Source organism: Giraffa tippelskirchi, chromosome 13 (assembly GCF_054371585.1).
Source record: "Giraffa tippelskirchi isolate mGirTip1 chromosome 13, T2T-mGirTip1v1.2.pri, whole genome shotgun sequence".
Classification (NCBI taxonomy): Eukaryota; Metazoa; Chordata; class Mammalia; order Artiodactyla; family Giraffidae; genus Giraffa; species Giraffa tippelskirchi.
The window spans coordinates 116,904,487-116,928,678 of NC_137287.1; the positions used below are offsets into that span (position 1 = coordinate 116,904,487).

A 24,192-nucleotide genomic window follows, 5' to 3' on the forward strand; every position below is an offset into this window, starting at 1 on the left:
CACATTTTTGTGTGTCTAGGCATCTATTTCACCCCTTTCTAAGACGTGCATGTACTGTTTATAAAATGAAAAAGGAAAAAGAAAAGTACAAAAAGCAAGCTGCAAAACAATTTTTAAAAATAATGCCAAATGGAATGTGTCAGGCCTCCAGGGTACAGTGGCCAGGCAACCAAGGGGAACTGAAAAAAATAAAACGAGGACGATTTTTCTCCTGTCCATGTGGCGAAAAGGGAGCGGGCGCCACAGAGAGCAGAGGGGGAGGCTCGGTACCTTTCACAGCCTGTCTGGTCTGATATCTCGTCCCCTGGGAAGACTGAGGCTGCTGCTGCTGGCTTTGCTGCTGCTGCTGCTGCTGCTGGCGCTGCATCTTCTGCATGTGCCACTTTTGGGAGGACGTTTGAAACTTACTTGATGAGTTCCACACGACCCGCTGCACGGCCGGGGCAGTCTCCTTCGGTAAAAGCGGCCTCTGCTTTTTCACCGGGCTTCCCGTGGTGGTGGTGGTGGTGGCGGCGGAGGCGGCGGCTGGGGCCGCGACTGTGGACGTGGTGCTGGTGGTGGTTGTGACCCCAGCCGTGGGAGTTTGGGAGGATGAGCGGGTGAGGACCGGCGTTTCGGGGGGAGACTGGCTGCCCGCTGTCGTGGATGGTGGAGCTTTACCTACGACTGAAGCCAAGGCATGAAAAAACAAAACAGAAAGTAGACAGGACCCAGGCTGACCTGCAGGGTCTCCACACCAGCAAGTTCTAGGTGACCATCTCAGGCTAGCAATGCTAAGGACCTCCCCGTGAATGGGCACATTCTCACTTTATATGCTAAGTCCACTTCTGCAGCATGTTCTAGCTTAAAACATCAGCCTCCTTGGGTTACGTACTTGCTCACATTTGAGATACTTGTCAAGGCCTCTGGGGAACTGAGGCCAACATGACCCAGCCCCTGGCCTGGAGTTGCCCACCTGCTAGTCGATGACCCAGTGGATGAACAGAATCACTGCAAGTACCTTGTTTTACGAAGCTAGAGTTCAGTAAGCACTTTGAGAAAGACTTAGCCAAAGATTAACAGGAATCCTTTCCTTGGCCAGGAAACCTACAGAGTATGTACCCCAAGGAACCAGACAGCCTCCCAATGGCCAAAGCACTGAATAACAATGAATCACCCAGAAAGAAGAGTATTGTCTTTCATCTCTTCTAATTCCTTCCTGAATAGTCTCCGTGAGGTCCTGGCAGCCTTGACACCTAACATTCAAGGAACTCCACCCCAAGGCCAGAACCTTCCCCAGCACAATGGTATTTATGCAGAATTTAGAAGCCTTGCTCTTGTTTTGACTGCAATTATTCCTGTTACATCTTTTATGCAGAGCACAAAATACTGTTTCACCTACTGCGTGGTGGTCAAATTTGAGTCCAAAATTGAGTTCAATTTTTTTTTAAAAGAGCTGCTGCTTCAGATTAAAATATATGTTAAGTCAATAATTGTACGAGCAGGTCTTGGGAACGGCAAAAAGAATGAATGTGAGTGACTCAAGTTTGAAAAAAGCTGCCTTTTGGAGTGTGTCTTCTGGGAAGAGCTGGGCTGTGAGGGGGGAGGGCAGGGTGTCAACAGGCTGCAGGGAGACTTTGGAGGGGAACAGCTTTAGCCAAGACATGCCCAGGAATCGGCAGCATTTTGGTGAGGGAGGGCAGGTAGTGAGAAGGGCTGGTCGGAAGGCAGGTTAGAGCCAGAAGCACTGAGCGGCGGACAGGGGTGACCACACGAGTGCTTGTCTGTAAGGGGGGGTCAGTTACGGCTGCAGGGGCCCCAGGACCTGCAGAGATGACCCTGGGCCCCCAGAGAGGGTTCCCTGGGGTTCACACAAAAAACACAGGTGCAAGTCAGCATCCTTGATCTCAGATGATGTGCCTGGACATCAAACTCTTTCTCATAAGGACTGAAAGTGAAGTCGCTCAGTCCTGTCCGACTCTTTTGCAACCCCATGGACTGTAGCCTGCCAGGCTCCTCTGTCCGTGCGATTTCCGAGGCAAGAATACTGGAGTGGGTTGCCTTTTCCTTTTCCAGGGGATCTTCCCCACCCAGGGAAAGAATCTGGGCCTCCTGCATTGCAGGTGGATTCTTTATTAGCTGAGCCGCCAAGGAAGCCCTTAATAAGGACTACACCTTTTTTAGGGGCTCAGCATGCTTCCGCCACGTGACTCCATGCCTGTCATTTTTAGATTTCTATCACCCAGAAAAGACATGAGCTCTTGATCATTCTAGGGGAAATTTTCAGTTAACGGTGGGTCTGGAAAAACCAAGGAGCGTGAAAGGAAAGGAGTGTTAACAGGCTGACTTTACTGCCTGGGGGTGGGGGTGTCTTGGTGGTTATCACAACTGACTGGCCCTCTTGCTCCTCTGGAGAAAAATTCAGCCAAGGTCCTGGGCAAGAACACAAGGCTGGGAGAAGATGTCTATCTAGAGTGAGGAGCCCCTGACAAACTTCCAGACATTGGACACAGCCTCTGCCCCTTCCCCTTCCGGGGGCAAAGGTGGCTTTGAGCTTGGCCCTTCTAAAAATAAGGCAGAGATCCCACAGGCAGGGCTTCTAACCTGCAAAAGCATCTTTAGTGCCTCTCTTTTCTGCCATGCGATTAAAAAATATACTGCCTTTGTTGATTAGCTAGCCTGAACTCTCCTTGGGCAAAGGGCAACCACAAAAAGGTCTTTTTCTCTCTCTCATCTTGCAAAAGCAAACAGCTGGCTTTGTAGATGGGTTACTGCTCTGCAAGAGTCCCACTGGGGCTCTTTTCCAAATTAAAAAAAAACAGGACTATGCAATCTGAAAACATTTCAGGCTTGACACACTCTTGAGGGGGGGTTCATTTAGACACTAAAACATTTTAATTTCTAGAGGATGCTGATGGTTTATGGTGTGGGGGGAGGGCGAGGAAGGGCCACGGAAAATTCCATTTGTCCTAAAAATTTGGGAGTGTATAATCACCTGTAGTCTCACAAAGAAGTGGATCTCTTAAAGGTCAACACTCCAAAAGCAACACCACCCAACCAACCCACTTATACAAGACTTAGGTCGCTGTCTTGTACATCAAAAAAGGACTTTTTAAGAGAAGGCTGGAAATGACTGATGTGACATGGGAAAGCGTAGTCAAGGTCCTGAAGCGAGCTCCCGTAGCCTCTGCTCTGGGATCTCTAGCTAGAAAAGCCGTCTTTTTATCTGAGGATTCAGATTCTGTGTGTAAGCTGCACTCCTAACTGAAGATCAGTTGGAGGTCACCGAGCACTCTCCAAAACACCTTTCACTTAATAAACTCATAAGCGAAAGCACATCGTTTGAAAAGATGCTCAACTGCACCGTCTTACACGAAGTCGATTCTTCAAAACCCAAATCATCCTCTGGTGGCTCTGGATTTCAACCCCTGCGAAGTTTCTCTAACTGAATTATGTTTCAGAATCATCCTTTGCTTGAAAGTCCCACCACACACTCAGGGGCTCCTAGAGAAATCTGCTCCAGACACCAGTGAGAGGAACAGCTCAGCTTCATTTTAACAACTGGAGTGCTTTCTATTTGGGGGGAAACATGAGATCTTTTAAGGTACTCATATGTGTTTCCCTTTTCACTTTGACTGCCAGGAAGCTTGGAGCCAAAATGGAAACCTGACTTTGCTAATTCTGAAGGCTGAAATAGTTATTTCTATATACAAACTTTCCCCAGATCGCTCACTGTTCTATTTGCATCTTTCTCACTGATGTCTTGATTTCCACTTTATCAGTATGTCACAAGTATTTTTGCCCCTTTCTGGAAGGGGCAAAAAAACCCCTACAACCAAACAAAAAATCTATTCCAGAAAGAGAGGAATAGTATAAACATATCATTCATAGGAATACTGCCATCTGGGACCCAACAATTCCATACACTTCACGGAATAAATGCTACTCCTGTTGCTTTCTGCAGCATCAGAAGTGGTCCCTCAAACCCCAATCCACACAGAAATGGAAGTTTCAGATGCCATTCATAATTCTAAGGGATGGGGCGGTGATCCATCCTTCTTGACCCACTCAACTGCCCCTCTCTCTTCCTGCCTCGTATCACTGAGCGATATTCCATCCTCTTTCAATGAACTGCAGGAACTGAGGTTCCAGAACAGTTCACGTTGATACAAACACAGAGGGAAGACGCAACAAAGCCCATCCCCCTCCTGTTTAAGCAGCCAGACCAAGAAATCCCCAGGGGACATATAACTGAGAAGTTACCTCCTGTCCGAAGCTGTGTGTTGTCTGTTTAGTCACTAAGCCATGTCCAACTCTTTTGTGACCCCATGGACTATAGCCCACCAGGCTCCTCTGTCCATGGAATTCTCCAGGCAAGAATACTGGAGTGCGTTGCCATTTCCTTCTCCAGGAGATCTTCCTGACCCAGGGATCGAACTTACGTCTCCTGCATTGGCAGGAGGATTCTTTACCACTGAGCCACTGAATTAAACCTGGCTATCCCCTTATGTAACCCACAAAGTACAAGACGTTTAATGGCTACAACCTCCAATTTGTCTTTTGGCCATGACTCTGCTGGGCCCTTAATTAATTCTTCATTATCTTTCTTGGGCATATTGGAATCCCCTCACCACCCACTTGCCAAGCCAGCTGAGAAATTCACTGACTTCTTCGCCCATGGGCCAAACATCCTTCAAATCATTCCCATGTTCCACTGAGGGGTCTGCCAACATGTCTGGGATGCGGCGGGTTTGAGAGCAGCCACTGCTGTTTCAGTCCCTAACAGCAGCAAAGGGGGAACTGCTAAGACTCAGGCAGCAGTCCACACCTAGGGGAGATTTTGCTTTGTCAAGACCCTTTTGAAGGCCACCACTGGGTAGATGCTACTGGTAAATGCCAGGGATACTGCTAAACATCCTCCAATACACAGGACAAAGAATTATCTAGCATAAAAAGTCAATTAGCACCAAGGTTGAGAAACCTCGGGCCCGTGTCAGTTAAACACAAATATGGCAGAACACAGGCTCAGGTGGGCATCAAACAATGCCCCTTGGATTTCTAGAGGCCTTAAGAAGAACCCAGAAGTCTGGTGCCACTGACCCAAAAGGTCTTATACTCTAGTAAGAAAATGTATTTTGAGATGCCTGAGCAGCGTGAGGGGAAGTAAGGGAGAATAAACTCATCAAGGTCTTTGAACGGAACAATTTTAACAATTTCAGCCCTGTCCAGTGTCTTACATTGACAAACACTTTAGGCCTGTAAGTGAACATACTGGAAAAGAAACTGCTTAGGTTCAAAATGACTTGACTGCTAGAAGCAATACTACATTCTACGAGACTTCTTTTCCTGTGCTCAAAATCAACCACATTGGGTACTGAGAAGGTAAAAGGTGGGCAGGCCCAGGTTAAGCCCTGGTCCCACTCAGTAACTAGCTAGGTGACCAGGAGCCAATCCAAGCTTTGCTGTGCCACCCTTCATGATGTCAGAGGGTGACATGACACGTGATACTACAAATGGCAAGGTGGCATTCTAAAGCCAAATCAAGAAATCGGAAACTGGTACAATCACTTACCCTCCTGCTTGGGAGATGGTTCTTTAGGTTCCTTCTTATTTTTTCGACCCTCCCGCCCAGAATGGTCTTCTCCTAAATCTATGACAAGTTCGCTCTCTGAATCAGAGTCCAGGCCCAAATGCACTGTTGGGGAATCCGTCTCATCTTTTCCCTTTAGCTTATCCTTTGTGGGATGAGGCGAGGGTTTTGCTTTGTCTGAAAAGTCCTTCTCAGGCTGGGGGCTCGTCTTCTCCTTGACCGAGCCTGGGTCCGCTTTCTCGCTGGCTGGTGACGTGCTGACTTTCAGCTCCTCTTTCGTCTCCACTGGGTTCGGCAGTTTGGGCTTTTTTTTGACAGCAGATGGCTCTTTGTCCATCCGAGCCCCCTCTTTGTCTTCGGCATCTTCTGGCTCGTTCTTGGACCTCTGTTCCTCATCACTGATAGAGTCACTACCGCTACTATCTGACTTCTCAGAATCCTCCGAATCGCTGTGCTCGACAGCCGTATAAACATCTTCCGAGATTTCATTTATGCCTAAATTCAAAAAGAAAACCCAGCATGTGGCGTAGTCACAGAATAAAGAGCAGGACCAAAAAAATGCAAACATTTTCCACGCCCAACGCTGGAATAAAAAAAAGAAACATTTCACATTGCATCACATTGGCCTGGTGGGGTTAGCAGTAGACTCAAGTTGCAGCTGACTACAGGGACAAATGGAACTTATCTGCAGAGGGTTTCAGTTACTGACATTCCAAGATGACATGGGACCAAACAACATGAATTTCTAATTTATCCAGAGCTCAATCTTGGCAGCATGGGTAACTCACTGGGACACAGAGAACGGGAGGGATGGAAGGGAATGCTACACAGGAGTTGTTAAAACTGACCCATTTTACAGATTAGAAAAAAAGAGGCCCTGAGAAATCACTTGTCCTGGGACACAAAGAAAACCAAGACAGAGAGGCGAGGCCAGAGGCATGGCTCGAATCCCCACTAGGGCTCTTCCCATGAATTCCCAAAGCATTAGGTCTTTTACCCTTTGTGTCCGGGACTCAAAGAAATAAGCCAAAGCTTAAAGCAGGGGATGCAAACTCACAGCCCACGAGCCACATGAGCAGACGTGTTATTTAGGAAGCAATGGTTTGACCCAATGCTTTCCAACATGGTGTTATTTGTTGTTTTTATTTTTAACTTAGAACGTGCTGGCCAATTCATAAATCGGGAAGTTTCACACAAAAATTAAGATGCTACGCTTGTGCTCAAAGAGCAGAAGACCTGGCCAGGCTGGGTCACAGGCCTGCAAGGCTGGCTGGGGCTGAGAACCGCTGGCCCCTTTAGGTTGGGGGAGCACTGTCTCCAGGTGACCCAGCTGCCCAGCCCCCATCTGGCTCCCTGCCCTGAAGCAGAGTGAACCACCGTGTCTCTACTGTTTTTCTACTTGTAACCGAGTCCAGAGGAAAGTCACCCATCTCCATGTCTCCTTTCCATGTCTCAAGCAAAAGGAGAAATGATAAAACAGCAGGAGTTTCCTATATACGCAAGCCAAAATGGGCAAAAGCCTATTTCAAACAATAGTTTCATTTAACCTATTCATGTTTCCTGCTGCCGGTAGTGAGCGTCATCCACCTGGAGGTAAGTAATCCAATACCCTACAATTTTGAAAGGAGGAAATCCCCATCAACTCTGTATTGTCTTCATTCTAGAGCAATGGTTACCATGAGTGGGGTGACGGAAGAGAAACTTGTAAAAGGGTAAGGGCCACAAAGAGCCCAGCAGAATCAGGAGTGAATTATATCCACCTTCTCCAGGGCTCAAATTGAGAGAATCTAAAAACCAAATCTGGTTCAATTTCTGCATCTCAGGGTTTGTGCAATTGGTAACTGAAGGTTAGATACCAGAATGACGAGCATGACCACACATGCTTGGATACTGGAGCCCAAAGGAGGTGAATTCAGAGCCTGCTCCTCTGCTTCTATTAGTTGTGTGACCCTGAACTAGTGAACTACCTCTCTGAGCCTCCATTTGTTCACCTGTACAATGGGTTTGATAATAGTATCAAACTTCCAGGACAATCTATGCACAGTGCAGGGGGCATAGGAAGTCCTCCATAAATCCTTATTAACAATAACAAACCAAGAAGCTAGACCAGCTGCTTGGAAGAACTCAAGAGGGACATAGCCTGCAAAATTTCATCCACGTCACTCAATGTCCTAACCAAATGGGCAACCCAGCAAGGAATGCTTTCCTCAGACAGCCTAAGTGACTCCCAACTAGCTCCTTTCTCACCCAAAGGTCCGGAGCACCCAGTGACATGGAAACCTCATCTTAGACTGGCTTTCTCTACTGAGACCCAGCCAGCCCCTATTTCCTTATAAATGCCCTCCTGACTTTATTCACCTCTTCAACAAACATTCTAGAGCATCACTATGTGTATAAGACCAAGTACCTTGGAGAAGGCAAGTCTTTATAAGATCTTTATAAGACAAACCTCTCTGCCCTCAAGGAGGGGAGATTGGGAGGAATATCCCCCCCCACAAGGACCACTGATGGATGCTTTGGAGCCATAAAGTACCAAAGGAGGTGGGCAGATGGGAAGGGCAGTCAAGGAAGACTTCCTGGAGGAGGTGACACCCAAGCTCAGCCTTAGGGATAGGATTCAGGTAGACAGTGTAAAAAGGCAGGCAGCATGGGGATGAGGAAGGGAGGCAACAGATACAGAAGCAGGATGCATGTGCCAGGGTCGCGGGGGCATGGCCCAGCCTGGGGGGGAAGAGTTTGTGTTGGGGACACTTGTGGAATACACGTGATGCTGAAGTGGAGACATTGACATGTGCAGAGAAGCACAACGGCAAACTCAGGAGGCTCTTCCTACTTCCAGACTTTCTTACAACCGGCCCCTCGAATCAACAGGCTGCCACAATCAAAGAATGCACTCTGACAAACTCAAAATACCCTGCTGAACAATTAACTAGCAAATCTGAAATATTCCGCCACAAGAAATAATTTTTTGTTGAACAAACACGCCAAAGTTACACCTGCTACGAAAAAAGCAACCAGGATCGGGCTTTCATTTCATCCAGGTGGTACCCCTAAAGACAGTAATGATGGTGATAATGATATAAGCAAACCGAGACACATACCTAGCTGTGCTTTGCAACTCTCTATCGTCTTGTCGAGATTGAGCTGGAATCTGCTGCGAATCTGTCGCTTGGGGGAGATGAGAGGAACAGGAGCAGACTGCTGCTGGACAGACTCACTCAGCTCCTTCAGGTCCATCTCGGCCTTGCTTCGATCTGGAAGACACCACCACACCCTCATGAAATCAGGCACTGGAGAGAACTGGTGAATAACGCTCATCACTTGGCTTCTGCTCGAAAACACGCTTTTGAGCCCAAGAGGAAAAAAACCTAAAATGTCTCTGTTGTTTATCCCAACATTATCTACTCCACAGCCTGGGCTGACTTGGCGATAAGAGCCTGGGAGAACATTTGGCAGGTTTCTACTGAACTATCGCCTGGTTGCTTTCAATACAGAAAATGCACAATCCCAGCCAGATGGTTGGTTTCTAGGAAGCTCAGCATCACTGTGGATCCTCCAAAGCCAAAGGTCACACTATGTTCAACCTCAACAACAGCAGAAAAAGTGACAGTGAGTCTGGCCAGTTTGCTCTGAATTTCAGGGCCAGATCAGAGCGGGCTTGTAACCTAGAGAGGCGCTGACCCCTCGCGGAGAACACATCGATAAAGACGGGGAGCCCAGCTCCTCCTTTACCACAGAGACTTTGATCTTCGTCGACCTAGTCTGGAGCTCAAATTAGAAAGAAAGGGAAAACAGGGACCTCCCTGGTTGGTACAGAGGTTGAGACTCCATACTCCCAATGCAGGGGGCCCAGGTTCGATCTCTAGTCAGGGAACTAGATCCCACATGCCGGAACTAAGAGTTCACATGCCACCAACGAAGGGCAAAGATTCCACGTCTCACAAATAAGACCCGGCCAAGCCAAATAAACATTTAAGGAAAGGGAAAATACAAGACAGGCAGACCCTCGAGCTGGTGTGCTATACCTCCCTTTGGCTCCTGGTATCTATCTGAGGAATGGGGACCGATTAGTTGTGGACATGAACCTGTGTCTTCTTGCTCAGGTAAGATGTCAACTCCTCCTCACCCTGACTGCAGGCAAAGGCCTCTGCTTAATGACTCAGGTCCAAAGGTCCTACCCACCCCTACCCCCACCCATGTCTGCTGTGGGTCTTTGTACAACCAAGCTGGCCCAGATTCCAAAGGATCCATGAGCTTGTATGTCTTGAACTCCTTCCCTACCTCCTCTGCTGCCTCTAGTGACCCCTCAAAACATAAAAACAGGACAAAATGGTGGAAGCAGCAAAGGCTGGGAAAACAGTGAGAGACTCTGCAGGAAGGAAGCATGGTCTTTCACCCTGACATCGCCTCCAACAGACCCCAAGCAGAGAATGTGCTTGGGGTCTGATAAGGGGGTAGGGGAGGCACCCAGCTCCTCCTTTCCCCATCCCTGAAAGCAGGTCAGGGTCAGAAAGGATGTGGGATCCCTCAAGGATCCATAAGGAACAAAGATGAGCCACTTGTGAGCTAGTTCCACCGGCTATGAGCTCACTACCTGACTTCTCCCACCTCTTTGTTACCCCCACCCAGAATGCCACCTCCAGCCACCAGCCTGGTACAAAGACCAAGATACAGACTGAGTGTGGACTGCAGGGCTCCTCCAAAGCCTCCATTCTTCCCCTTAACATGACCCTTGCACTCCGCCCTGCACCCAAGAAGGGAGCATGCTCCTAACACCACACAGCAGAGAGTTACCCTTTTAAGGGGCCACAGGTAGTCTCCCCAAAGCCCCACACAACCCACTCACAGATGACTGGAGCCACAAATTGCTCCAACTTCATTTATCACCATAACGAGATAAGATTAGGAAGAGCCCTGTCCCAAAGACACACTTGGGGTTGGCCACCAGGGAGATTCCAAAAGTGAGCTTTCAAAGCAAACAGGGACAGCATCCTTGTCCTTAAAGCAATGGCTCTAAAAAAAAACTGACCTGTGTGTACACGCATGTGTTTGTCTGGTGTGTGTGCACATGCTGATCAGAGGACCTTCAGAGAGCCTCTCAGGGCCAGGACTGAAGGTGCTTGCAAGGAGAATGGCTGAATGCACAACTACTTCAGAGGGGGAAGAATATTCATTCAGTTTTACTGGAGAGACATCTTACAAAGTGAACAGAGAGAGTGAAAGAGATAAAAGAGGGGGGAAAAAAGGGAGGACGACGACTGGACAACATAGAAAAGAGGAAGATCCGATTAAACAGCAGTGTGATTGGGACTTAAGGACTTCAACCGCTGAGCTGAGAACATGACAGTTAAGGGGGAAAGACAGGAGGCCCGTCTCGTCATTTCTGCTCTCAGAAATGAAGAAGCACTGCATTCCAGAGGGAAAATGCAGGCAGCCTTTTCAAGCATAAAGTTGGAAAAGAAGTCTCACAAAAATCCTTTCCATGAAGTGGAGTAGCAGGAGATGGCAGTGTTGCCTACGTTATAGGACGACACCCTGTCCTCCACAACGTTCCTCTGTGGTTAACAGATTCCACACACACACACCGAAAAACACAACTGACCATATCAGGCAAGGGTCAACCAAATTTTTTCCATAAAGGGCCACAGAATAAATGAAGCTCTGCAGGTGTATAGGCTCTGCTGAGTGCCATAAAATAATGTGTTCAATGAATGTGGCTGTGTTCCAATAAAACTTTATTTACAAAAACACGCTGGGGGCCAGATTTGGTCCACAGGCTGGAAACTGTGCCAGTCCCTGACTGCTGACCTTGGCTGCACATTGAAATTGCTCCCTGTCCAGTCCAGAGCTTTAAAAAAAAAAACCCTGACTACTTGGCCCCACCCCCAGAGACTGAACTCACCGGCATGGGGGAAGGCCTGAGCACTGGCCACATAAAGGTTCCCCAAGTGTTTACAATTGGCAGGTAAGGCTGTAAGCTCCTGTATTGGACCCATGTTGTCTGTGAGTAACGAAAATGCCTCATGATTAGCCTTAACCCTTGTGCACCTTATATGAAACCTTGGGGTGCACACAAACAGATCTACACATCACGAGAATAATCAAGTATGAGCATGTGTGTGTACCTGTGTACCTGTGTGTGTCTACAATGCGTTGTGTTTTTGTTTTGTTTTTGTTTGTGTGCTCAGTCATGTCTGATTCTTTGCAACCCTATGGACTGCAGCCCACCAGGCTCCTTTGTCCATGAGATTTCGCAGGCAGGAATACTGGAATGGACTGCCATTTCCTTCTCCAGGGGATGGATCTTCCTGACCCAGGAATCCGCACTGACAGGCAGATTCTTTACCACAGAGCCACCTGGGAAGCCTAAAGGGCATGTTGCCTCCTTTGTGTGTCTATGTACGGGCAATCTCTTAACTTTAGCCTAAAAATTGAGTATTCATAATCAAGAGGAATGAAAAGATAAAGCACTTCTTTTCATAAAATACGGGGTCAGTGAGCTATTGTGATGTTTATTCTAATGAGAAACCACCAAAAGCCAGGGAGGGGGCTGCTCTGGGGTCCCTGAGAGCGAACCTTCAGGAGTTAAGCCAGATGTAATTATCTTTCTCAAACTTTCAGCTGTGTGTGGACTCAACTGTCCTCCACAGGGAGAAAAGATGAGCTTCCCTTTCTCATTTAGCTCCTAGTAGCTTATCAGGACTCCTTCCACCTCTGCCCTTCTATATCGGGAATATCTGCAGAATCCACCCTGGCTGTCAACATTCTGAACTTCTCAGCTGATAGGAAGACAGCTTAGGCTATAAATGGAAACCAGAGATTTGAAAAAAAAAAAAAAAACACCCACGCTAGAGGAACAAGGCACGATCCTCACATTGCTGGAGGAAGCATAAATCAGAACCACCCTTCAGAGGGCAATCTGGCAATATCTTTCCAAATGTCAGCAGCTCGAGGCCTCTGACCCGCAGCTCCACTTCTAGGAACGTATCCTGTGGATTCACTCCCACCTGGGCAGAAGGGTCTTCATCACAGCTGTTTCCAACAGCAAAAATGGAGATCTACTCAATAACCCAAGTGCCTGGATGAATAAGTTACTGTTCACCTTTAAAGGGAATAAAATACAGCTGCTAAAATAACAGCAGCATAGCTCTCTGTGTGGTGATATGGAAAGCCCATCTGTTTAATGAAAAGGAAAATAGTCAAGGACATGAGCGCTGGGGTGGGGCAGAAAAGGAGGAAAGGAAATGCAGATACTAATATATGTGTTCTCGGGCTTCTCAGTGTGGGCATTTGGGCCTAGCGGGGTGGGGGTAGGGGGCCAGGAGGGGTTCTGGCACTGCAGAATGTTTGACAGCAACCCTGACCTCCACCCACTAGATGGCAGTAGCACTCACGTCCCAGCTGGGACAATAAAAAGGGGTCCAGGGGATTCCCTGGTGGTCCAGTGGTTAGGACTCCACCTTCCAAGGCAGGGAGCACAGGTTTGATCCCTGGTCAGGGTACTAAGATGCCACATGAGATACGCAGTGCAGCGTCCCCGCCTGGACTCCCTGCTTCAAAAGTGTCGAGACACTGCTAACGGGGGACCAGATCACCCCGACTGATGTCTCAAAGAGCTCTCCAAGGAGACTAAACGGAGCCAACAGGGACAGAGGATGGACCAAAAAAAAGGAGCCAACACTGGCCATTCTCTGTTTCGGCGGGCGGTGGGGGGAGGGTAAAGAGTTAGAGAAACGGGATCAGAGGTGACAGGCATAGACCGCCTTTTCATTAATCATCTTTCTGTCCTCTGACTTGGAGAAGGGAACGGCAATCCACTCCAGTATTCCTGCCTGAAGAACTCCATGGACAGAAGAGCCTGGTGGGCTACAGACCATGGGGTCGTACTTTGACTATCTGTTCCCGTGTGCATTCGTTACTTACAAAAACAAATTTTTTTTTTCTTCAATTGTGTGATTCTGCAAAAATCAGAACACACTAGCGAACAGCCAAGCCATCCCTGTGGTGTCCTGAGAGAAGACAAGCCAGCTTAGACGTATGACGGACTAAAATCTCACTACCTAAGGCTCCAGCCACAAGAGGAACAGCCATCATACAAAATGCTTTAAGGGCACTTCCTTGGTGGTCAGTGGTTAAGACCAAGCTTTCACTGCAGGGGGCACAGGTTCCATCTCCGATCCGGGAACTAAGATCCTGCAGGCCATGAGTCATGCCAACCCCCCCACAAAAAGTTTTAAAACAAAAATATAAGCACTTCTTTTTAAGCTAAAAAAAAAAGAACTCCTTTATTCAAAAGACATAGGCAGACTATAAAGAACGGTCTTTCAGTAGGCACAAGATAATGACTCCTTCAAAGGAAGGATATCTTTAAACAAGACACCCGGGCAGATGCTCTTATCAATCAGTAAAGCAGAGATCTTCCTCACCTCATTCACTCTTAAAATAAATCAAGACAACATCTGGAAAACCAGGGTACCCAGTCCTGCATCCACATCCTCAAAGAATGCCTGGCATCCAAAGTCCTGCCTTCTGCTGGTGACAGCAACGGTGGAAGAATAAACTAGAGGTAAGTTTTCGGGTCTGAGGACGTTCCATCATCGGCATCTCTGACAAGGCATCGAGGCACATTTTGTCACTAACAGTATGACTAACTGCTGAGTTTGTTGAGCCCAAAGCAACACTGTGCATGAGACAGGAGAGAAGTTTCCCAGAAAAAGCAAAAAAGGAGTCGAGATGAAGGAAAGAAACACACACCCCACCCCACCCTCATCCCACCACCGTGCCACAAACGCATTCTTATTCAAGACTCAACCATCCACCTAAATTGGCTCCTTATTTTAGAGCAAAGAGAAGGGGCCCAAGACAGCAAGTGAGGCTGTGTGTCAGCAAGCAGGGCCTTCCCCCCGTCATGCCATAAAATAAATCATAAGAGTATCCAACTGGTACTCAACCAGTGGGCTGGCTGTACTTGTTTGGTTGCAATTGTTTCTTTGGTCTAAAGAGAGATGGGTGGGTTGGTTTATTTATTTACTTACTTCCTTGTTTATCTACTTTAATTTGCTTGCAGGATTTTAGTTCCCAGAGCAGGGATCAAACCCTTGCCCTTGGCAGTGAAAGCACAGTCTTTGACACTGAACCTCCAGGAAATCCCCAAACAGAGGTTTTTAATGAAACTGATGGTCAACTTTTAAAACCTAGAAGAGTTCACATTAAAAACCTGGATTTCTGTTTTTCTTGAAAATTCAGGGTTGGACAGCACAAGTTCAACGGGTGGGAGCTGCTTCCTTGAAAAAAGCACTTTGTGCTTCATTCCACTGCCATCTAAATCCTCACCTGACCCTTGACCCCTACAGCTGGGCCAACTAACCCTACAGCACTAAGTGGTGAGAGCCCATTAAAGTGAAAATACGCCCTGTCCTGCAGCCCTGCAGTTCACTGTGTCTTGGTTAAAAACACAAGCTACACAGCCGACAGACCCAAATCTAAAGGCCAAACTCAACCACAAACCGTGTGTAATCCTGGGTAGGTAACTTTATTTCTCTGTGCAATGGGGCTATTACCTTACCTTGAAGGTCACTGTATATTTTTTAATAGTTTTCACATACAGAGAGTAAAATTCACTTTTTGGAGAACACAAGAGTTTTAACACCTGCGCAGATGCAAGTAACCACCAGGACAAACAGAATGCAGAACAATTCCATCTACCAAAGAATTCCTTTGTGATGTATAGTCAAACCCTCCCCAACTCCAGGCAATAACTGATCTTTTTTCCATCTCTATAATTTTGCCTTTTCTAGTTTTTGGTTTTGTTTTGCTTTTTAATGAAACACTATTTTGTTAGATAGAATAATGTCATTATTATCCCTGGCACTCTGTCTCACTTCTCTCTGCTCAAAGTAGTTACGTGGATGCCAGACATCAAGTGCCATGTGAATTATTATTTCTCTCCATCTTCTGATTTTTCTATCCATTCACAGCACTTTTCACCAGTTCCTATCTGATCCTCTTGGCATCGGGTAACTGAAATCCCAGCCCATAAACTGCCAACATTGCCAATGCTTTTGTTTCCACTGACATGAAGCCTATGTCCCAGGAATGGAAGGGGCTGGCAGGGAGCTTCTGCAAAGACAGCCTGGGACTCCGCCGTGCCCACCACTGATACACAAGCCAAGAGAAAACCTTTCTCTTCCACCGCGTGAATCAAGTCAAACAGAAAGACCCAGAGCATGGCACAGGTGCCCAAGGACAGCCTTGTTTAGGGAAGGAGCTATTCCTGCCACGCATGACTGGCAATTAGGAAGGGTGACCGTGAGAACGCCTCCATACAGCTTTCTTTTTGAGGGTGTGGAGGAGAGTGTGAGAAAGCAAACCACACTGCTGAGAACAGGAGTGATCCCCAGGGGCGCAGATGGGTCCTCATGTGTTCAAATAAGGAGTTCCCACAGGCCAACCTGAGCGGGAGCCCCTCAAGCCACTGCCCAGCCTGTCCCGTCACTTCTGGGCTGCACGACCAAGTGACCGGGGTGAACACGGTCTCGGCCTCCGTGGGGACAGAGACTCGCCCCAGCCCTGCCACCTCTGCCGCTGCAATCCCAGTCCCTGGGGCCCCCTCTCCAGGCCTCAGTTTCTCCATCTGAAAATGGCATCTCAGAGCACTGACCACCAGAGTCTGTGGATTTAGGCTGGAGCATTCAGGTGGCTTCCCTTCCCCCCCAAAACCTGGTATATTCAAGGCCTCTGGATAACACACCGAGTGTTGCTTTCTGCTTGTCTCCTGCTCCTTTCTCAGTCTCGTCTGCTCACTCTTCCTAAGGTCTACATGCACAAATGGGCTACCCTGATGGCAAAGAACCCACCTGCCAATGCAGAAGACACAGGTTCGATCCCTGGGTTGGGAAGATCCCTTGGAGAAGGAAATGGCAACCCACTCCAGTGTTCTTGTCTGGAAAATCCCATGGACAGAGGAGCCTGGGGGGCTACAGTTCATGGGGTTGCAAAGAGTCAGACAAGACTGAGCAACTAAACAACATGTGCGAGAGGCTCAGGCCTCTCCTTCTTTATGCTCTGGGCCAGGGTCTCTGAACCTCAGCACTATCACCACTGTGGCTGGATAACTCTCTGTCGTGGGGACTGTTCTGTGCACTGCAGAAAGTTTAGCAGCATCCCTGGTCAGCAATCACATGCCAGCAGCGTCCCTCATTCCCCACATCCCCTAAGTTATGAGACCTATTGCTTTGAATCTGATGCCATGAATAAATCAATATTCTCAGAATTACACGTTCTGCCCTGACCTGGCCTGATTCAGGCCTCCAACTGCCCTCACGTCCTCCCCACCTAGGAATCTAACAGGCATCTCAAACTTACGAAATTGAAAACTGAACCCTTGGCTCCTGTTTCTCCTGCTGTAACCAAATCTGTCAACACAGGCACGACCCAGCAAATCTCCATTGCGGGTCCTGCTCTAGAGGCTAGTAGCAACAGCCTCCCCACTGAGCTGCAACAACTGAAAATGTCTCTAGACGTTGCCAAGTATCCCCTGGGCGGAGGGGGGAGCTGTTCCTGGTGAAGAACGGCTGACACAGGCTAATTCCCAGCACAGCACTCAGAGAGGCCCTTCTAAAATGCCCGGTCACATCGCTCCTCTGCTCAAATGGCCCCACATCAAGGTCCACAAGGTCACCGTGTTCTCTGACCTCAACGCCTCACCTCCTCCCCTTCACCCACTGGGACATGTCACTGGAGTTTCTCACCATTCCTACAACACACCAAGTTCAGACTGATCCTAAGGCCTTGATATTCCCCTTCCTTCTAGAATGTTCTTCCTCCTAATCCTGGCATGGTTAGCTTTTCTTGTCATCCAAAGCCTTGACAGGCTATCACCTCCCCAGAGGCTTCCCCTAACCACTGCCTCTTGCTCCCCACCGCCATCCTGCCCAGCTCTCTCCTTATCAAAGGAACGCCTTTTACCTTCCATGGTGACATGAGCTGGCTTGTTTTTTTTTCAGTTTGATTATTATTTCTCCCTCTCTAGAACCTAGCTCCACAAGAGAGCAAGGCCCACACTCACCATTCTCTGCCCCAGGCCGAAAACAGTGCACAGCACATAATAGATGCTCAATTAAAATCCGGGCTCATGATGGAATGAATTAATAAAATAACTTCATAGTTGAGTGTTTAGCATTCCTGGTGCCAAGTGACTTTAACCTGAGACAATGCTTTTAAAAGAATCTACTGACAGTAAGTTTTTCAAAAGAAAGTAAATACTGATTCATAAAACAATAAATACTATGTGTATACATATAACTTTAAATATACATATTTACACATGTAAGAACCGAGTTGCTGTGGTCAAGGGCAAGTAAGGTTGTAAATACTGGTCTAAGGGAATTTCAAAATAAAACAGCCTTGCATGTCAACAAGTCCCGAGCCATCCTGTGCCAGTTCCTTCTACTGGTCTCTCATCTCCGTTCACTGTATACCTTTTCAATATTTTGCACAGAGAAAAGAGTTCAGGGTTCAAGAGCCACACACGGGGACTTCCCTGGTGGTACAGTGGTTAAGACTCCACGCTTCTAATGCAGGGGGCATGGGTTCGACCCCTGGTCGGGGAACTAGGATCCCACATGGCCAAAAACAAAATAAAATAAAAATACCAATCTTAAAAAAAAAAAAAGAACCACACACAAAAGAGGACATTTTAACTTGCAGAAATATGCACAGCTGCCACAGAAAGAAGCTTCCCAAAATTTCAACTGACCCAGGTTAAGATTCAGGATGCTTCCCGTGGTGGATGTCTTGTCCATTTTTGTGGTAACTGGCGTTGATACTTGAGGAGAGAAAGGTTTGGGGCTGCCGGATAAACTCCCTGCTTGACCGGTCTTGATGGAGGCTGGTGAAGCTGAAAAAGCAGGTTACTTGTTAAAAGACAGATTTACAAATAAAGGAACATATAAAACTTATAGGTGTGGGGCAGGGAAGCGAGTACAGAAACTGTATTTGATTTCAACCAGACCCCCAGAGCACCACAGAGGAGTTGGAGCGGGAAGGGCTGGCCATTTATTTCGAGTAAAGAGCTTTAACCCAATGTTAAACCGTTAAAGCCACGAAGGAAAAAGGCCACCCCAGTCATTCTATTAAACACAAAGCTCTAAGACAAATCGGCTAAGCTGCCACTGAAATTGGTTTGGCCCATTCACGGGTGTAAATCTCAAAATAAAGAGCGATTAAACCAGCCCCCACCACAATCCAGATGCAGAGACCAGAGCCAGGCTTACAAATGGCATGTCATCCGTTTGTGGGAGACACAGGGGCTGTGCACACAGCCATGCACCTGCCAGGGGCCAGCTCGACCCGCTGGGAGCTCGTGGGCTTCCCATTTCAAAGGTCCTGCGATGCTGAACGAAGCCAGACTCCACACCAGATGGAGTGAGGGAGTGGCTGGTCAATTATCTTACTGGGTTTCAAACTTTCATAGGACAGAGTCATACCTATGCCTGAGTCTTTTAAAAATAAGTTAAAATTCCCTACTTACTGCTCCCTTGAGCCCTGTCCACTGGGTGGCAGGAGCCAGGACAGAAACCAAACCATTTAACAAAACAAAGCATTCAGATGGGCCAACTGGGACCTTCCAAGGATCTCTGATCTACCTACCGCCCCTTTGCAGCAATGGCTCTGTATTACTGGGCTGTCCTGTTACTATAAACATGTGACAGGGACTTCCCTGGTGGTCCAGTGGCTAAGATTCTGCACTCCCAGTGCAGGGGACCAGGTTCTATCCCTGGTCAGGGCACTAGATCCCACATGCCGCAACTAAAGATCCTGAGTACCCCAAGGAAGACTTGGTGCAGCCGAAATAAACAAACATTAAAAAACAAACAAACAAACGTGTGACAGGCAACCAAATGATTGTGCATCCCCTCAGACACACAAGAAACCTCAAGAAAGCTGTGGATGGTGACAGGTTTAGAATTGAGACATCCCAGGGACTTCACACATGCTTAGACAGGCTGGTGGGTTCTTGCCTTGGTTTCCTCATCTGCCAAAGAGGAATCCTCAGAGTGAGGATTTAATGGATTTAACTCTACACCAGGTTCAGCCGGTGGTCAACCTACGTTAAGCCAGCCTCAGCTCCAGGGCCAAGACCTGCCAATGCTATTTTTAACACAACAGAGTGGGAAAGACTCTAGAGGTAGGGAGCAATGGATCCAAGCACAGATCAGGAGCCAGAAGCGAGGTTCAAATCCTGACTCTGGGGCTGACATAGTGTGTGACTTTGCGCAAGTGACTTAATGTCTCTGAATCTCCTTTCCTGATAGATACAAGGAGGGACACTGATAATACAACACAAAAGGACTGATAAAAGTACCCAACTTGGGGACTTCCCTGGTGGTCCAGTGGCTAAGCCTCCATGCTTCCTATGCAGGGGGACTGGGTTCAATCCCTAGTCAGGGAACTAGATCCCACATTCCACAACTAAGAGTTCCCGTGCTGTAACTAAAGATCCCACATGCCACAATTAAAAGATCCTGAATGCTGCAATGAAGAGCCAGCACAGCTAAATAAGTAAAGTTTAACTTACTATAAAAACAACCAGCTAGGAAAAAAAAAAAAAAAAAGTACCTAACTCATCAACTATAAGGAACAAATAAATTCATCAATTATCTAAACAGTGCCTGATCTCTATTAAGTACTATATCATCATCTGCTATTACTATCATATTATTTCCCCATTAACCTCCAGGGTTTTGGTTTCAATCATCTAACCTGTGATTCTCAGCCAGGAGTGACTCTGCCCTCCAAGGAGCAGTGGGCAATGTCTAAAAACATTTTTGGTTGTCACAGCTGGGGAGGGGAGTGCTCTGGAATCCAGCAGGTAGAGACCAGGGATGCTGCTCAACATCCCATGATGCACAGCAAATCCCCGCCCCACCCCCGCCCAGAACAAATAATTATCTTTGGCCTCAAATGTTAACAGTGCTGAGGTTGATAAATCTACACAGGGATGAAGGAGGTGTGTCTCCAGGAAACCTTCACCTCATTTGCAAATAAGGTGAGGAGGCCAGAATGCGATAAGCAAATACATGCCAACTGGTGCTTAGCAAGTGCTCAATAAACATTTGACATTATCTTGAGAATCAAGTGTTTCAAAAATATAAACTATAATCAATTTTACTGGAAGGATTAAATTCCTTGCCCCAGCACCTGGCAGACAATATCCTCTCAAATGATGACCGTGATTCCCACTTGTTCTCTAACTGCAGCACTCTAACAAGCAGAAATGCCACGCCTGTCACACAAAGAAACAAGAATAAAGAAAGATAAAGGCATTTCAAAAGATGTAGTAGTACCAACAGAATCTTCAGCATTAGGGCTTTTAAATTATTATCATTCATTCATGTACGTTCTGTTTCCAAAAGAGATGAGCAGTGGCTGAAAACATTGGGATAGTGTGTTCCCTCCACAAGGATTAAAGCCAGGGCAGTTTCAGTTGTATTCCCTTAAGTAAACGAGGGAGCAGGTCTCAAGGGAGGGTCTTAACGCACTCCAGAAGTACTGCTTCTGGTTGCAGGCAACTGTGACAAGGAACTCTAACCCCAAATGGTAGCAGGAACCAAAAGCCTGCAAAAGTGTGGGGTCACACGGAGAACTCAAGCAAGTAGACTGCATATTTGCCTTCTTAACAGATCAAATTACAAAAGCAGCAGCAGCCAGCAGGCAGTCTAGCAGAGCCCTCCCCCACTGAGGGCCTGCTGCAAGGAATTTACCAAGAACACAAGAAGAGTCATTAGTTTTATAATTGTGTGTATATAGATATATATGTATATACTCACAAAGTTAAAAAATAACTGGAAAAATGAGCCTTTAATTTCACAAAGTTTCCTTTGTTAATAAAACTTAAGTATTGAAGGTTTAAGAAACATGTCTAAACCATATCTCACCCAACCCTTTGGCGAGGCCTCTGCACACCACTTCGAAATATAGCCAAATCTCCCCACTTATCTCCATCCCCATCTCCAGGGCTATCACCCTAGTCTGTGAATTCTGAACAGGGGTAATGTGGCCCCCCCAAAAATAGATCTTAGGGGCTGAAAAATATCTTACTCTTTATATATATAAAACCCATACAAGGTATATAATGGGACATACAATACTTTGAAATTTCATGAGGGTCCAGTCTTAGATATAGAGCCCAAAGAACTGCAAACTTGCACTCAAACAATGCCTCAAGGCAGCCCTATTCACCACAGCCCAAAGATGGAAACAACCCAAATACCCATCAACAGACAAGCCACAGTGTAAAGGAATGAAGTTCAGATGCATGCTGCAATGCGGGTGACCTTGAAAACATCCCATGAAGTGAGAGGAGCCAGACACAAAGGTCAGGATTTCACTGAAATGAAATACCTGGAATGGGCACATTCATAGGAACAGAATGAAGCCTGGTGGCTGGTGGGGGTGGGCCGAGAGAAGGATGGGGCGGGGGAGGCGGAGGGATGAGGAGGAGTGGCTTGGTAGATACAGGATTTGATTCTGCGGTGACTGGAGGAAAGGTTTTGGATCTAGTAACAGCGGTGACTGCACAATATCACACAATGTTGTGACTGCACTAAATACCGTTGAACTGTCGGCTTTGAAATGATCAATCTTCTGTTATGTGACTCTCACTTCCACTTAAAAAATTCATGGGAGGACAATTAGGAAGAAAGTGTCAAAAAAGGCTCCTTAGGGGGTGATAATCAAAGGAAAAAAAAAAAAAGGGTTGGGAAACACTGCCCTTACCTACCATTTCCACAGATCCTGGAAAAGTTTCCCCCTGGTCCCCCAACCACTGGCCACACCACCCCTCTCCCGGGACACCTCTACCTAGCAGCTATGAGGCACCTAAAACAAGGAAATATCCAGGGACATCCTGCTGGCCAGCGTAAAAGCCAACGACCTTTCCTCGTCTCTCTCTGGGATCTCCAGCCACTTGGCCTCTTGTGCTTAGCCCTTCCAAGATCAAGTGTGCTCCCACCTCAAACCTTGACACTTGAAATTTCCCAGGAAAGACACCCTCCCCCCTACCCACCACTCCCACTCAGATCATACTGGCTGGCAGTCCTCTACATTTGGGTCCAACACCACCTCCTTGAAGCCCTCCCTACTGGCCCCACCTAAGGTGGCCCCAGAGACCCTTTGGCCTTGAGAATACCCGCTCCACAAGGGCAGGCTCCTTCCCAGCCTCTGACGCTGCCAGGCGCCTGAGACAACAAAATGAGTCAATATGTGAGATGATTAACTGAAGAATCAGGTCTTCATCTCTCTTCTCGTGACTGTGGTCACAATAAGCAATACAGAAATGATAATGAAAATCAAAATGAAACCTCTCCCATACAAAGGTGCCAATTTACACCATCTCCTCGATATTCTGCAGGCGTTCTGAGTGATTAAGCATCCAAGGGAGAAACATGGATAAGTAGCCCACAGAAAAAATACAAAAGCTCAAGAAGCACATTTAGAGAGAAACTTGAGTTGGATATAAATAAACGTAAACTCAGCTACTAAAGAGGTCCGGAGATAAATAGATAAAGTCTGTCTGTTTATAGGCTCTATCCTACAGCCTTTTCATCTGCATTGTATTGCTGCTGCTGCTGCTGCTAAGTCACTTCAGTCGTGTCCGACTCTGTGTGACCCCACAGACGGCAGCCCACTAGCCTCCGCCGTCCCTGGGATTCTCCAGGCAAGAACACTGGAGTGGGTTGCCATTTCCTTCTCCAATGCATGAAAGTGAAAAGGGAAAGTGAAATCGCTCAGTCGTGTCCAACCCCCAGCGACCCCACGGACCGCAGCCCACCAGGCTCCTCCGTCCATGGGACTCTCCAGGCAAGAGTACTGGAGTGGGGTGCCATTGCCCTCTCCAGCATGGTACACTTGTTACAAAAAATAACACCTTGGGCCTTCCCTGGTGGTCCAGGGACTCTGTGCTCCCAAAGCAGGGGGGCTGGGTTTAATCCCTGGTCAGCCTACTAGATTAGATCCCACAAGCCTCAACTAAGAGTTCGCATATGGCAATTAAAAAAAAAATCCCACATGCCACAACGAAGACTGAAGATCTAGCGTGCTGCAACTAAAACCTGATGCAAATAAATAAATCTTTTAAAAAATAAAAATGAAACATATAGGACCTACAGGGGATTCCCTGGCAGCCCAGTGAAGACTCTGCATTTTCACTGCCAAGGGCCTGGGTTTGACCACAAGTCACACAGTACAGCCAAAAAAGAAAAAGTATGGAAAAAAGGAAGGTAAAGTCAAGTGTGTAGAGAAATGCCCCCATACGGGTAAATGCTTTCTAAAAGCAGGCCCTCGGCTTTAAATGAATGCATGGTTTTTTTTTCCTAGCAGCACATTCCATAACCATAGAAACTTTGGAGAAAAACTGGACCCCAGAATGCGAGGATTAAAAAAAAAAACCTTCAGCTTTTCTTGTATACCTTTCTCACCTGCTCTAATACTGCCTGGGTGTCATTTTGTTGTTTTAATTCTAACCATGTGCATTTAGTCCTTTTGTCGTTTTTTTTTAAAAAGTCAACTAGAGGCATTTAGATTATGGACCATTTTGCTCTTTTAAAAATGCTTTTACTGTG

The 24,192-nt window shown here is 47.1% G+C and overlaps 1 protein-coding gene and 1 non-coding gene across 47 annotated transcripts in view; both read right to left on the bottom strand.

Moving 5' to 3' along the window:
• The window catches only part of ZMYND8 (zinc finger MYND-type containing 8), a 114,707-nt gene that overhangs the window by 20,004 nt on the left and 70,511 nt on the right, over positions 1-24,192 (bottom strand). For 21 of the 46 annotated variants that reach the window (XM_081559472.1, XM_081559465.1, XM_081559461.1 and 18 more), the window contains 4 exons: positions 18,327-18,467; positions 8,671-8,823; positions 5,552-6,064; positions 409-666 (listed from right to left, as the gene is read on the bottom strand). In XM_081559472.1, coding sequence (XP_081415598.1) covers positions 409-666; positions 5,552-6,064; positions 8,671-8,823; positions 18,327-18,467 — 1,065 coding nt within the window. Of the gene's footprint in view, positions 1-270; positions 667-5,551; positions 6,065-8,670; positions 8,824-18,326; positions 18,468-24,192 lie in introns of all 46 variants that reach the window. The other 25 variants (XM_081559435.1, XM_081559427.1, XM_081559429.1 and 22 more) reach the window with 5 other exon arrangements.
• LOC145533621 (small nucleolar RNA SNORA79) lies at positions 13,516-13,662 on the bottom strand. Its single transcript, XR_014074208.1, has one exon. It is a non-coding gene; the product is annotated as a small nucleolar RNA SNORA79 (small nucleolar RNA).